This window comes from Cololabis saira, chromosome 4, assembly GCF_033807715.1.
Source record: "Cololabis saira isolate AMF1-May2022 chromosome 4, fColSai1.1, whole genome shotgun sequence".
NCBI classification, from domain to species: Eukaryota; Metazoa; Chordata; class Actinopteri; order Beloniformes; family Belonidae; genus Cololabis; species Cololabis saira.
The window spans coordinates 42,482,862-42,496,027 of NC_084590.1; the positions used below are offsets into that span (position 1 = coordinate 42,482,862).

At 37.2% G+C, this 13,166-nt stretch overlaps 1 protein-coding gene, 5 non-coding genes and 3 pseudogenes across 7 annotated transcripts; all 9 read left to right on the forward strand.

The window, feature by feature from the left end:
* The first annotated feature begins 403 nt into the window (after nt 1-403).
* On the forward strand, nt 404-518 carry LOC133442688 (U5 spliceosomal RNA). Its single transcript, XR_009782615.1, has one exon. It is a non-coding gene; the product is annotated as a U5 spliceosomal RNA (small nuclear RNA).
* A 717-nt stretch (nt 519-1,235) lies between these two features.
* On the forward strand, nt 1,236-1,376 carry LOC133442686 (U4 spliceosomal RNA). Its single transcript, XR_009782613.1, has one exon. It is a non-coding gene; the product is annotated as a U4 spliceosomal RNA (small nuclear RNA).
* A 218-nt stretch (nt 1,377-1,594) lies between these two features.
* Nucleotides 1,595-1,682, forward strand: LOC133442716 (U5 spliceosomal RNA; annotated as a pseudogene).
* Nucleotides 1,683-2,321: 639 nt separating this feature from the next.
* Nucleotides 2,322-2,436, forward strand: LOC133442689 (U5 spliceosomal RNA). The gene has a single exon (XR_009782616.1). It is a non-coding gene; the product is annotated as a U5 spliceosomal RNA (small nuclear RNA).
* A 717-nt stretch (nt 2,437-3,153) lies between these two features.
* On the forward strand, nt 3,154-3,294 carry LOC133442687 (U4 spliceosomal RNA). Its single transcript, XR_009782614.1, has one exon. It is a non-coding gene; the product is annotated as a U4 spliceosomal RNA (small nuclear RNA).
* Nucleotides 3,295-3,497: 203 nt separating this feature from the next.
* LOC133442714 (U5 spliceosomal RNA) lies at nt 3,498-3,604 on the forward strand (annotated as a pseudogene).
* Nucleotides 3,605-4,247: 643 nt separating this feature from the next.
* Nucleotides 4,248-4,362, forward strand: LOC133442690 (U5 spliceosomal RNA). Its single transcript, XR_009782617.1, has one exon. It is a non-coding gene; the product is annotated as a U5 spliceosomal RNA (small nuclear RNA).
* Nucleotides 4,363-6,181: 1,819 nt separating this feature from the next.
* Nucleotides 6,182-6,355, forward strand: LOC133442671 (U2 spliceosomal RNA; annotated as a pseudogene).
* Nucleotides 6,356-7,539: 1,184 nt separating this feature from the next.
* On the forward strand, nt 7,540-11,727 carry eif3k (eukaryotic translation initiation factor 3, subunit K). 2 transcript variants are annotated; one of them, XM_061720448.1, is made up of 8 exons: nt 7,540-7,721; nt 8,445-8,543; nt 8,769-8,889; nt 9,064-9,141; nt 10,468-10,534; nt 10,659-10,736; nt 10,877-11,002; nt 11,611-11,727. In XM_061720448.1, exons 1-8 carry the CDS (start codon nt 7,660-7,662, stop codon nt 11,640-11,642), a joined length of 663 nt encoding a protein of 220 aa, XP_061576432.1. In that variant the 5' UTR covers nt 7,540-7,659; the 3' UTR covers nt 11,643-11,727. The 2 variants fall into 2 exon arrangements, with proteins under 2 accessions (XP_061576432.1, XP_061576433.1); XM_061720449.1 differs by having other exon boundaries at nt 9,067-9,141.
* The last annotated feature ends 1,439 nt before the right edge of the window (nt 11,728-13,166 follow it).

Sequence of the window (13,166 nt, forward strand, 5' to 3'; positions counted from 1 at the left end):
TAAAACACATAAGCATAATTCAGAAATTATATTGAAATCCCCTTTCAGTTGCATGTTAAAGACAGATTGGCTTTCCTTTCTGTACATTCGTGGGCTGCTTTTGTGTGTCTGTGTCGTGATTGAAATGGTACAGTATATCAATGGATGACTGGATGGTTTTACGTCATCATATTCCCACAATGCATCACGCGTGGAGCGGTATAATTCTTCATATAAATTGGTTATCCTCAATTAATCGGATCTTATTTTACTAGTGTCACGATATTTAATCAGCTTTTGTGTAAAATTGTGTAAAATTGCTAAATAATAAATAAAATAAATACGGTAGTTACATACTGCTAGAACCGTAAGTAAGTTTACTATGGCGGAGAATGGGGTCGGACACTTCGAGCCAATCATTCATACACTCTTGTTTCTTTTCAGATCGTATAAATCTTTCGCCTTTTACTAAAGATTTCCGTGGAGAGGAACAATAAGAGTTTTAACCAATTTTTTGATGCCCTGTCTCTGACGGGGCTTTCTATACATGTATAAAAAAAAACTTAAAATTCAAGGTTCTGCTCACCTGTATGGAAATTAAACCTTTATTTGAGCAATTAACTCCGTCTTGTTTTAAACGTGAAACATTTCTATTTTAGAGATTACATTGAGAACATTTTCAGTGGCGTTGTACTGTAGATAAGGCAAGGTTATATAATACATATACAATATACCTTATTATAACCTAAATAAGGAAAAAAAAAACAAAAAACCCTGAGACCTCCTCAGATTTCCTAGATACAAATATATTCTTATAAAAATAATACATCAGGTATTGGTACATAAAAAATTTAATAAGAGACATAATTTAATAACAATTTTTGTTTTAGTCTGTTTTTAAAAATTGAGAGATCCAGACTGTTTTATAGCACTACCAAGCTCATTCCAAATTTTTGGACCTTTTTGGACCAGTTTTACATCCACAGAGTAACATTAAATTACGCTGCTCTACAGCGGTGTCTTTGATGATACTAATATGTGTAAAAACTGCTGTTTTGAACCATATAAATGTGTTACTTTTTATGCCTGCAGGTATACATTCTAGCTGCAAGTATATATTTTTAAGGATGTAATAATTTGCTCACTGGAATAATCTTAGATAGATCACGTACTCTGCATGTTTGCGTGTCACATTGAAACCGTAACAAAAAGGTCCACGTCCCTGAATGACCCAGCAGTCTTTGCAGGAAGTCGTCAGCTTTGCGCAGTGGCAATATCGTAACCAATGAGGTTTATCCGAGGTGTGATTATTGCTGGTTGAAAACTTTACCCAATACCCCGCCTAGACGACTTGAAATATAGTCGGCGACGGCAATTTTTGACGGTCTCTAAGGAGACTTAATCACTTGTACAATGATAATTACATTAGTTTTTAGTAGTAAGATACAATTTGTGCCGTTATTTCAATAAACGTGGTTAATGCTAATTAAGTGTTGTGATAAACACAAACCAAAATGTACTTAAAGATTTGCTTACTTTGCAATATAAAGTTCATAAAATAACTTTAAATGTCATAAAATAAGGTGAATTATTTTTTATTTATTTATTTTTTAGATTTTTCAGATCGTATAAATCTTTCGCCTTTTACTAAAGATTTCAAGAGTTTTAACACATTTTTTTGATGCCCTGTCTCTGACCGGGCCTTCTGTACATGTCAAATGGAAAACTCAATTATGTACACGTCTCGTGTGTTCATTAAATAAATATACCAGTTTTTGTCTTTCATAGGTAATTGAAATACTATATATTCCAAGATGCACTTTAGAGCGTAGTCTAAAATAAAAATAAGGTAAACTAGTGTAAATCATTGGTGATTACTTTACTTGTCTGTCATCCAGTCCTCAAGGCGGCGCCAGTGAACTCAGTCATTTTATAAATTTAAAACACATAAGCATAATTCAGAAATTATATTGAAATCCCCTTTCAGTTGCATGTTAAAGACAGATTGGCTTTCCTTTCTGTACATTCGTGGGCTGCTTTTGTGTGTCTGTGTCGTGATTGAAATGGTACAGTATATCAATGGATGACTGGATGGTTTTACGTCATCATATTCCCACAATGCATCACGCGTGGAGCGGTATAATTCTTCATATAAATTGGTTATCCTCAATTAATCGGATCTTATTTTACTAGTGTCACGATATTTAATCAGCTTTTGTGTAAAATTGTGTAAAATTGCTAAATAATAAATAAAATAAATACGGTAGTTACATACTGCTAGAACCGTAAGTAAGTTTACTATGGCGGAGAATGGGGTCGGACACTTCGAGCCAATCATTCATACACTCTTGTTTCTTTTCAGATCGTATAAATCTTTCGCCTTTTACTAAAGATTTCCGTGGAGAGGAACAATAAGAGTTTTAACCAATTTTTTGATGCCCTGTCTCTGACGGGGCTTTCTATACATGTATAAAAAAAAACTTAAAATTCAAGGTTCTGCTCACCTGTATGGAAATTAAACCTTTATTTGAGCAATTAACTCCGTCTTGTTTTAAACGTGAAACATTTCTATTTTAGAGATTACATTGAGAACATTTTCAGTGGCGTTGTACTGTAGATAAGGCAAGGTTATATAATACATATACAATATACCTTATTATAACCTAAATAAGGAAAAAAAAAACAAAAAACCCTGAGACCTCCTCAGATTTCCTAGATACAAATATATTCTTATAAAAATAATACATCAGGTATTGGTACATAAAAAATTTAATAAGAGACATAATTTAATAACAATTTTTGTTTTAGTCTGTTTTTAAAAATTGAGAGATCCAGACTGTTTTATAGCACTACCAAGCTCATTCCAAATTTTTGGACCTTTTTGGACCAGTTTTACATCCACAGAGTAACATTAAATTACGCTGCTCTACAGCGGTGTCTTTGATGATACTAATATGTGTAAAAACTGCTGTTTTGAACCATATAAATGTGTTACTTTTTATGCCTGCAGGTATACATTCTAGCTGCAAGTATATATTTTTAAGGATGTAATAATTTGCTCACTGGAATAATCTTAGATAGATCACGTACTCTGCATGTTTGCGTGTCACATTGAAACCGTAACAAAAAGGTCCACGTCCCTGAATGACCCAGCAGTCTTTGCAGGAAGTCGTCAGCTTTGCGCAGTGGCAATATCGTAACCAATGAGGTTTATCCGAGGTGTGATTATTGCTGGTTGAAAACTTTACCCAATACCCCGCCTAGACGACTTGAAATATAGTCGGCGACGGCAATTTTTGACGGTCTCTAAGGAGACTTATTCACTTGTATAATAATAATCAAATTAGTTTTAGTAGTTGGATACAATTTGTGCTATTTTCTCAATAAACGTGGTTAATGCTAATTAAGTGTTGTAACACAAACCAAAATGTAGTTATAGATTTGCTTACTTTGCAATATAAAGTTCATAAAATAACTTTAAATGTCATAAAATAGGGTGAATTATTTTTTATTTATTTATTTTTTAGATTTTTCAGATCGTATAAATCTTTCGCCTTTTACTAAAGATTTCCGTGGAGATAAGAGTTTTAACTAATTTTTTTGATGCTCTGTTTCTGACCGGGCCTTCTGTACATGTCAAATGGAAAACTCAATTATGTACACGTCTCCTGTGTTCATTAAATAAATATACCAGTCTTTCATAGGTAATTTAAATACTATATATTCCAAGATGCACTTTAGAGCGTAGTCTAAAATAAAAATAAGGTAAACTAGTGTAAATCATTGGTGATTACTTTACTTGTCTGTCATCCAGTCCTCAAGGCGGCGCCAGTGAACTCAGTCATTTTATACATTTAAAACACATAAGTATAATTCAGAAATTGTATTGAAATCCCCTTTCAGTTGCATGTTAAAGACAGATTGGCTTTCCTTTCTGTACATTCGTGGGCTGCTTTTGTGTGTCTGTGTCGTGATTGAAATGGGTACAGTATATCAATGGATGACTGGATGACTGGATGGTTTTACGTCATCATATTCCCATAATGCATCACGCGTGGAGCGGTATAATTCTTCATATAAATGTGTTATCCTCAATTAATCGGATCTTATTTTACTAGTGTCACGATATTTAATCAGCTTTCGTGTCAAATTGTGTAAAATTGCTAAATAATAAATAAAATAAATACGGTAGTTACATACTGCTAGAACCGTGAGTAAGTTTAGTATGGCGGAGAATGGGGTCGGACACTTTGAGCTAATAACTTCATACACTCTTGTTTCTTTTCAGATCGTATAAATCTTTCGCCTTTTACTAAAGATTTCCGTGGAGAGGAACAATAAGAGTTTTAACCAATTTTTTGATGCCCTGTCTCTGACGGGGCTTTCTATACATGTATAAAAAAAAAGCTTAAAGTTCAAGATTTTGCTCACCTGTATCGGAATTGAACCTTTATTTGAGCAATTAAACGTGAAACATATGTCTATTTTAGAGATTACATTGAAAACATTTTCAGTGGCGTTGTACTGTAGATAAGGCAAGGTTACATAATACATATACATACAATATATAACCTTATTATAACCTAAATAAGGAAAAAAAAAACAAACCCTGAGACCTCCTCAGATTTCCTAGATACAAATATATTCTTATAAAAATAATACATCAGGTATTGGTACATAAAAAAATTAATAAGAGACATAATTTAATAACAATTTTTGTTTTAATCTTTTTTTTAAAAATTGAGAGAGATCCAGACTCTTTTATAGCACTACCAAGCTCATTCCAAATTTTTGGACCTTTGCAGGTTACACTGAAACTTGTACATTTCAGTTTCCTTTTCTTTCCCTTTAAAAGTTGTTTTCCCCTTGTGGTGTGTTCATGAGTGGGAGCATAAATGGGGATGAGATGACAGAGTCTATCATTGAGTCTAAAAACTACATTATACATTACACAGGCATTGTGGAAAATGTTACACTCATTAAGTTTCAGAAGCTTATATCCATAAAAAAGAGGATCAGAGGGAGCATTAAATTTGCTCCATGATATAACGCAAATCACTTTCTTTTGTAAAATCTGTAGTTTCTCAACATAACTTGGATATGTATTACAGCATAAAACATAACAATAATTTAAATGAGGCTCAAATAGAGACCGGTACAGAGTTAGGAAAGCTTCAAGAGGAAGAAAATGTCTCAGTCTATAAAATAAGCCGACATATTTCGATAATTTCTTTGATAATTCATCAATATGTTTCCTAAAGTTTAAAAATTCATCCACATATATTCCTAAAAATTTAATAAATTCTACCCTCTCGATAGCTCTACCATTTATCACTATTTGTATATGTTCAATATTACTTCGGTTTCTATTTGAGCGAAACAAAACATAGTTAGTTTTATTAATATTTAAAGATAATCTATTGCATTTAAACCAGGAGTCGACCTTGGTCAATTCTTCATTCATAATGTTTTGGAGATATTCCAGCTTCTTATGTGAAAGAAATACATTTGTGTCATCCGCAAAAAATAACTTTATGCAGGATGTTAGAGGAGTTCTCAAAATCATTTACATATAAGATGAAAAGAAGCGGTCCTAGTATCGAACCTTGTGTGACTCCATGTTTAATGGTTTTACATTGTGATTTACTATTATTAACATTTACTTATTGCTCCCTTTCATATAAATAGCTTCTGAACCAACTGAGTGCAGTTCCCCTGACACCATAATGCTGCAATTTGCCTAAAAGGATTTCAAAATTGATGGTATCAAACGCCTTTGATAAATCAATAAAAACTCCAATCCCACACTCACCTTTATCTATAGAGTCATTTATTTTTTCAGCGAGATCTAAAATTGCCATACTGGTTGTGTTCTTCTTTCTAAATCCATATTGTGATGGGATGAGTATATTCATATTATTCTAGATAATCACTGAGTCTACAATAAACTATTTTCTCTAGTACTTTAGAAAGAGTGGGTAGAATAGATATAGGTCTGTAGTTATTCATATTATTTTTGTCTCCAGATTTAAATATAGGGATAATTTTTGCTATCTTTCCCCCGTTTCCCCCGTTTCCCCATGTTGAAGACGGGGAAACATCTACATAGGTTCAATATCCAGATTGATAGGAATGCATGTAATGGTATGTGTGTTGTAAATATTGGAAGCTTATGTTGTGTGTACAATGATCCAGTGTCAATAAATCTTTTCGAAAGAAAAAATCTGTTCTTATCAGTTTAATATCTGATACGTCCCCTACCCGGGGACCATATATTAAATTGATTTTTGGAACAGGGAGATGGAATAGGGGCTTGCTCCGTCTACTCCACGCATCGACCTGGTATTGCAGTATCTCCAGGAACGGTGCACTCCTCCTAAATATGTTTAAAGAAAATACCCCCCACATCAAATATAACAAAAATTCTGGTAGTATTAAATCCACTAATTCTTATGATCGATTTCTACGCATTAATTTTGGTACATAATCATTTTCACAACAAATATAGGACAGAAACAAATAGGTAAACAGAGCATTTGAGTCTGCATAATAAGGTAATGACAAATAAACTGCACATAAATAGAACAATAAAACCAGCATTAATGACATAAAGGCAGTAATCAAAACTGAGTATGTGCACAGAAGTGGATTTGGTCCGAACATGGTTCCGTAAATATTGTACATGTAGGTAGTGTAGTTGTTTCACATAAATGATCCAGTATTATCCAGTTCACTGGTCGGTGTCTGAGTGAGTGTCTGTTGAGAGGCATCTTTATGTCTTCACACTTATGGGAGATGTGTGCTGTATAAGGAGAGGCGATTTATGCTCAATGTTGTTAAAATTAAAGATGATCCTCAGTGAGTTTTTTGAAACCTTGTTCTGCGCAGATGTCCAGTACCTGAGTACCTGAGTACCTGGGTACCTGAGTACCTGGGTACCTGAGTACCTGGGTACTTGACCTCAGCATTTTTAAAAACCCACCTATTTAACACCAGTAGTGTGGTGACACTTTTATCTTATTAGATTTTGTTATATTTTACTGTTTTATTGTTTTTGATTGTTGTTATTTATCCTCCTTTTTATCTATTACTTGTTGTAAATCACTTTGGGACCAGGGGCGCCTCCAAAAATGTTTCATAGGGGGAGCCAGATGGGGCAACTTAAATTCTTGGGATGGACACCAAAACTAAAAGCCATCATTACAGGATTTTATTATACTGTTGTAGTATACAGGCTCAGAAATACTCTCTAACTTGTCTGCATATATATTAATGATTATGTAAACAAATAAACATTTCACAAACCTAGTAGAGTATTTCATTTCAAAGGTAAAACTTGTCTAATATTTAATAGTATTTTCACGAGGACGTCTTCCAGTTTATTGGTAATTATATTATTATATATAATATTAAACATAATAAAATTATATTATTGAAACATCGCAAGTTACTGTCAGCCGGCCCCAAAAACAAACAAAAAAATAAATAAATACAAATAATACCAGAGTATCTTTGATAAAACTGCCCTGCCACCCGGGCCGGAACCTTCGTTCGTCGCTTCCGGTCCGACCTTTTTCTCCCTCCGCCCGGCACCGCTTCAAGTTTTTGTCCCACGTGTGGAATAAATCTTTACAATCACAAGTAGTAGCTCGGAGCTGTCCCGTTACAATCCTGGATCCAATGGCGACCACGATGGAGCAGATGAGGGCGAACGTAGGGAAACTTTTGCGAGGAATCGATAGGTACGATTGATCCGCAGGAGCAGCCGCTCAGCAGGGGAGCTAACATGCTAACATTAGCCTTGAATATCTAGTTGTGTTTATTTATTTATTTTCCCCATGAATTCAGTTTACACGCCCTGCACGATCCACAAAAGCTTCTATTTCATCTGTACAGATCACGTTTGTCAGTTGTCTGTTATGAAAATTGTGTCCCTGTTAGTAAATAACGTTTTTGTGTTACAATTTCTGCTCATTTAGGTTTTATTTCTCATAATCTCATATGTGGAAGCTGCTTAATTAAATATCTTTGGTTATTTTAAGTATAATTGAAGTATAAACAACAGTTTGGTCAGGCAGCGAACTAAAAATGCCCAATCAGAGATTAAATGTCTTCAGTAATTCAGAAAAATACCCTGTTCTAGTTTTTATTTGAGTTCTTTCATTTTAATTAAAATTAGATGACTGTTTGTGGGATTTAGTAAGTAGATAATGGTGAAGCATCATTGTTGTTATTGTAGACTGAAGCCCCAGAGACAGAAGGTCAATACCCAACAACAACCACACACAGAAACACATTTATAATTCTTCGTACTCATGACGTTTACTGGAGTTCATGATAATGTGGGTATTTTTTGTTGTTTCTCTTTGGTCACATTTTTCTCCGCAAGTGTCCTTAATATGTCGGACCTGCAGTGACGGAAACATGAACACATAACAAACCAAGTATAAACCATCTCCTTGCAGGTACAACCCAGAGAACCTGGTGACGCTGGAGCGCTACGTGGACACGCAGGCGAGAGAAAACGCCTACGACCTGGAGGCCAACCTGGCTGTGCTGAAGCTGTAAGTTGGTCGGAATCTAAGACCAGAAACTTTTAAAGTTTAATTTTCTCGGGCAGGGAAAATATGTTTAATTAGCCCAAACCTTTATATCACAACTGCTCCGCTTAAGCAACACCATGACTAACTTCCATTGTTACTCTTTAAGCGTGTGAGTATTGTATCTGTGATTTCTTGGGTGTTTTAGTGATGATCAGTAAAACCGTCTCCCCTTGTTGGATCCTGCAGGTACCAGTTTAATCCAGCGTACTTCCAGACTAACGTGACCTCACAGATCCTGCTGAAGGCCCTGACCAACCTGCCGCACACCGACTTCACCCTCTGCAAGTGCATGATCGACCAGACACACGTATCCTTTTGGTGCACCTTTTGGTTCAGTCCCCACTTTCTTAATCATTTACAGTCATAATTAATTTTATTATAGTCACTAATCAGCTCTTGTAGTGTAGCAACAGTGAAGGAAGCAGAGATGGTGGGTCTGATTTTGGGCTATGGGGGGGTCGTTTCCTTGACTACTGTGACGCAGCAAGAGGAACGGCCCATAAGACAGATCCTGTACCTGGGGAACCTGCTGGAGACCTGCCACTTCCAGAGTTTCTGGGTACGACTTTCTCTCTCACACTTCAGCTGCATGTAAACACAAAAACAGTTGTTTCTGATTTCACCGTCAACGTATCAAACAGTTTATCCTGCTGTAAACGTCTGACAGGAGCCCGGCAGGTATTTTGTCAGGGTTCGCCTGAATGAGGTGGGAGCAGAGCTAACTTTGATTGACATGCGGTGGGCGTGTTTCCGCTGACTTCCGAAGCAACACGGCTGCGGCCAAATATATCAATATATCATCAAACACATATTTACAGTCTCTGGTTGCACATTTGCAACGTTCACTTCTCACAAACGTAGAAAACCAGAGGTTTCCAATGGTGTTTTTAAGATATTTATGTCTTAGTCTCTTAAGAAAACACAGGAAGCATGATTTTGGTTTACAGTTTTCCCTGCTCTCCATCGCTCACTCTGCTGGCAGGTGAGACTGACCACCAGCAGACCGACCTGGCTGCAGACTGTGTGTGTGGAGTGGAACTCACTGATCTCCACTGGACCAGAAACCCGTGGGGTTGGGGTTCCCACAAATGCAGCACCCTCCCCAGACCACTCAGACTCTAGCTCTGATCCCTTGTGAGGTCACATGGTTCCGGTCCAGAGTGGAGGTCAGACAAGCTCAATGCTCTTCAGCTGCATGCTCTTGGACACAGAGTGCATTGGAAAATATGTGTCATCAACCACCTGAAGCGGAGACAAAAATATCGATTTTAAAGCTGTTATATAGACCGATGTAATTTTTAAAAAACATGAACACCAGTATTCCTTCAACAGTGTCTTACGTTTCATCCACACCGTGAAACAGATGTGAAACAGATGTGTGACGACGTCACCAACTTGTAATCCATCGTTTAACTCATTGGGACCGAATTTTGTGTTGAGTTTTTGTCGACTACATTGATCATTTATTCATCGCAACCTTGAAAAGTGAAAACAACAAAGTGTTTTATATCTGCTTTTCTAAGCAGTCGAGTGAATCCCACGAGAACTTGCAAGCTCTGTTTACGATGTGTTCGGGTGAAACGATTTACCACCTCTTCGTTGTTTCTGTTCCTGCAGTTGGTGACGTGCTGTTGTTTTATGTTTAAAGTTTATGAGAAAAAATCTTCCTGCAAATGTTCATCCGCAGGTGGAACGGTGCATTAACTACTTTATTTATGTACTTAGTTATGTATTACTTATAATAAATTACTTACTTACTTATTTATGTACGGAGAGGCTCAAACTCCGTCAGCTGGGAAGCTCTTTGTGTGAAGGAGCAGCGGCGCAGAAATACAACCAACCCGTGTTGTTTCCTCACCTCTCGCCTTCTGTGTCGTCCTGACAGACGAGTCTCGAGGAGAACAGGGAGCTCATCGACGGCATCACCGGTTTCGAGGACTCTGTTCGCAAGTGTGAGTATCACTTTTCTGTCGTTACGGCGAGCACAAGCACGTGGACTCGTTTGACCGCCTGCAGGAAATAGCCACATCCAAACTGAGCCGGGTCTTTGTTGGAACATGTCCTCTTCCTCCTCAGTCATCTGCCACGTGGTGGGCATCACCTACCAGACCATCGAGCACCGGCTGCTGGGCGAGATGCTGGGAGACCCGCTGGGTAAGAACTTCAGGGGAGCTCAGTTTAGATTAGATTAGTTGTTTTTTTTAGAGGTTTAATTAATGTCCAGAGAGAGTTTTAGATGTGACACGACTCGCTGACGATAACGAAGCACTTAAACCAGTTTCTGGGTTGTGCAGACACGCAGGTGAAGCTTTGGATGAACAAGTACGGCTGGACAGAGAACGAGGAGGGACAGATCTTCATCTACAACCAGGAGGAGAGCATCAAGCCCAAGAACATCGTGGAGAAGATTGACTTTGAGAGTGAGTGGGTGGGGGTGGATGTAGGATGCTGTTAAACCAAGACTTGTGATGGATGTTTTTACACCAAACTGATCAACTTTATTTTTTCATTTTTATTTTATTTTATTTGCGCATAAAGAAAATATACAACCGCCAAAAATTCAGACGAACAGTATGTAGAAAAAAAAGAAAATGAAAAAAAGAAATTCAATGTAACAGAAAAAATGTGCAGGAGGGAACCAAAAAACCCATAAGGGCTTGTCGAGTGGTCCTCCTATAATGAAACAAACAATATCTACAGAGATATGTAAAACATAGGACAACTAAGGAGAATAAGCTAAATCACTAGAAAAACGGGAATCTGATGAGGATGTGCAGAGAAGTTCTGGAAATGAGTTAAGCTTTGCTAAACTGGGTTAGCAAAAAAGTTGTGATTTGTTTTTTGAAATTATTTGTGCTCGAGCATTCTCTAATATTGAGTGGTAAGGTGTTCCAATAAAGAGGACCTCTGAACCTAACTGAAAATTGGGGAAAATTGGGAAAACTTTGAATGAACCATGGTGGAGATTCTTTTAATGTTTGTTTGAATTGAGACGTTAATGTTTCTACTGTTTTCTGTGTTTCCTCAGGTGTTTCCAGCATCATGGCCACTTCTCAGTGACGCCCACACACACAAAAAACACATTCAGCCACCTCTCCTGTTTCCACGTCACTCTTTTCTCAATAAAAATAAATTATCCTCCCTGCGTTCAGATGTTATTGTTTCTTCGCTGCTTACTCATCAAGTTAGGTGTGTCGTAATTGTTGTCATCGCTCTGCATCGGCACCGTCTGTCACATCTTCAAAAGACGGGGCATTTCCCGAGTTACGTTCTTGGAGGAAGTACAGTTAGAGTCGTTCCTGGTACCGATGCCAACAATAAGGTTCTATCGGAAGTATTTACGCTCATGCCCCGTCCCGTGCTGTATATTGCATAATTTTAGGCTGGAAAGTCCTACCAGGAAAACTGACCTGCTCCGTGTGCTTATTTCCAGAGGAAGTGGAAAACTGCAGAAATCCTTCTCCTGTATTTTGCAGTCTAAACTTCAGGGTTCTCGTGTTTTTATGATTTAGTTTTACGCCGTTTCTCCTGCAGACAAGAGCTGCAGCGTCTCTGACGGCTGGGACTACTTGCGTCATGGTGAGCAAATCGTGACCTGCAGATGCTGTGATGAAATTCTGGGATTCAGGTTTTCAGTGACTCCAACTGAAACACTCCACTGTTGCGGGGAATCCTGAACAAACAGGCGCGGCTGTCGAAATGTACCGTCCGCACTTCTGCTGGAGCCTTTCATGGGTCTCTCCGGGTGAACGGGCCGGGCCAGACAGACAACCACGTACGCACGGATAATTTAGACCCACCAACAAGCCCACGCTGTTAACCCTCAGGGCCCAAACGGTCCCGCTCATAAAAGTCCAATAAAAATCTTTCACTGATGGCATCAGATCTTTGCAACAACTTCAGACCCAACCGTAGATGTAAAGTTTATAAAAACAGTTTTTATGGCCTTTTGGTTTCAAAATGTCATGTTTTGTCACGTTTATGTTAACAAACAAACCACAGTCTACTATGAGCAGCAGTGAACAAGCACGTTCTCCACATCTGACCCACTGGTTCTGGACTGGACTCGAGACGCACTGCTTCAGGTTTCTGGAGGGTTTCTTTGATGAGTTGAATTACACTCACACTCTCTCTCACGTACACACACACAGACACACACACGTACACACACGCACGCAACCAAATGACTACGGGACCAACAGCATTTGAAGGATGGAGCTAGAAGATTTATTTCAAAGATATTATGCAATCTTAATATTGATTTATTATAAAATAATTAATGGAGTAACTGAACCATGATTTTAAATAGGCTGGCTTTGTGCTAAAGTGGTATGATTTACTATTTTAGTTTTTTTCAATATATATTTTATATACATTATATTTTTTTATATTTTATGTATATATATATATATATATATATATATATATATATATATATATATATATATATATATATACACACACACACACACACACACACACACACATACATTTGTTTGTTTTGTTGTTTGCACTCGTAAAAAGGAACATTAGACAGAGGAAAAAAAAAGTTAAAAGATGTGCAGGAGAGGTCATAAAAACCCG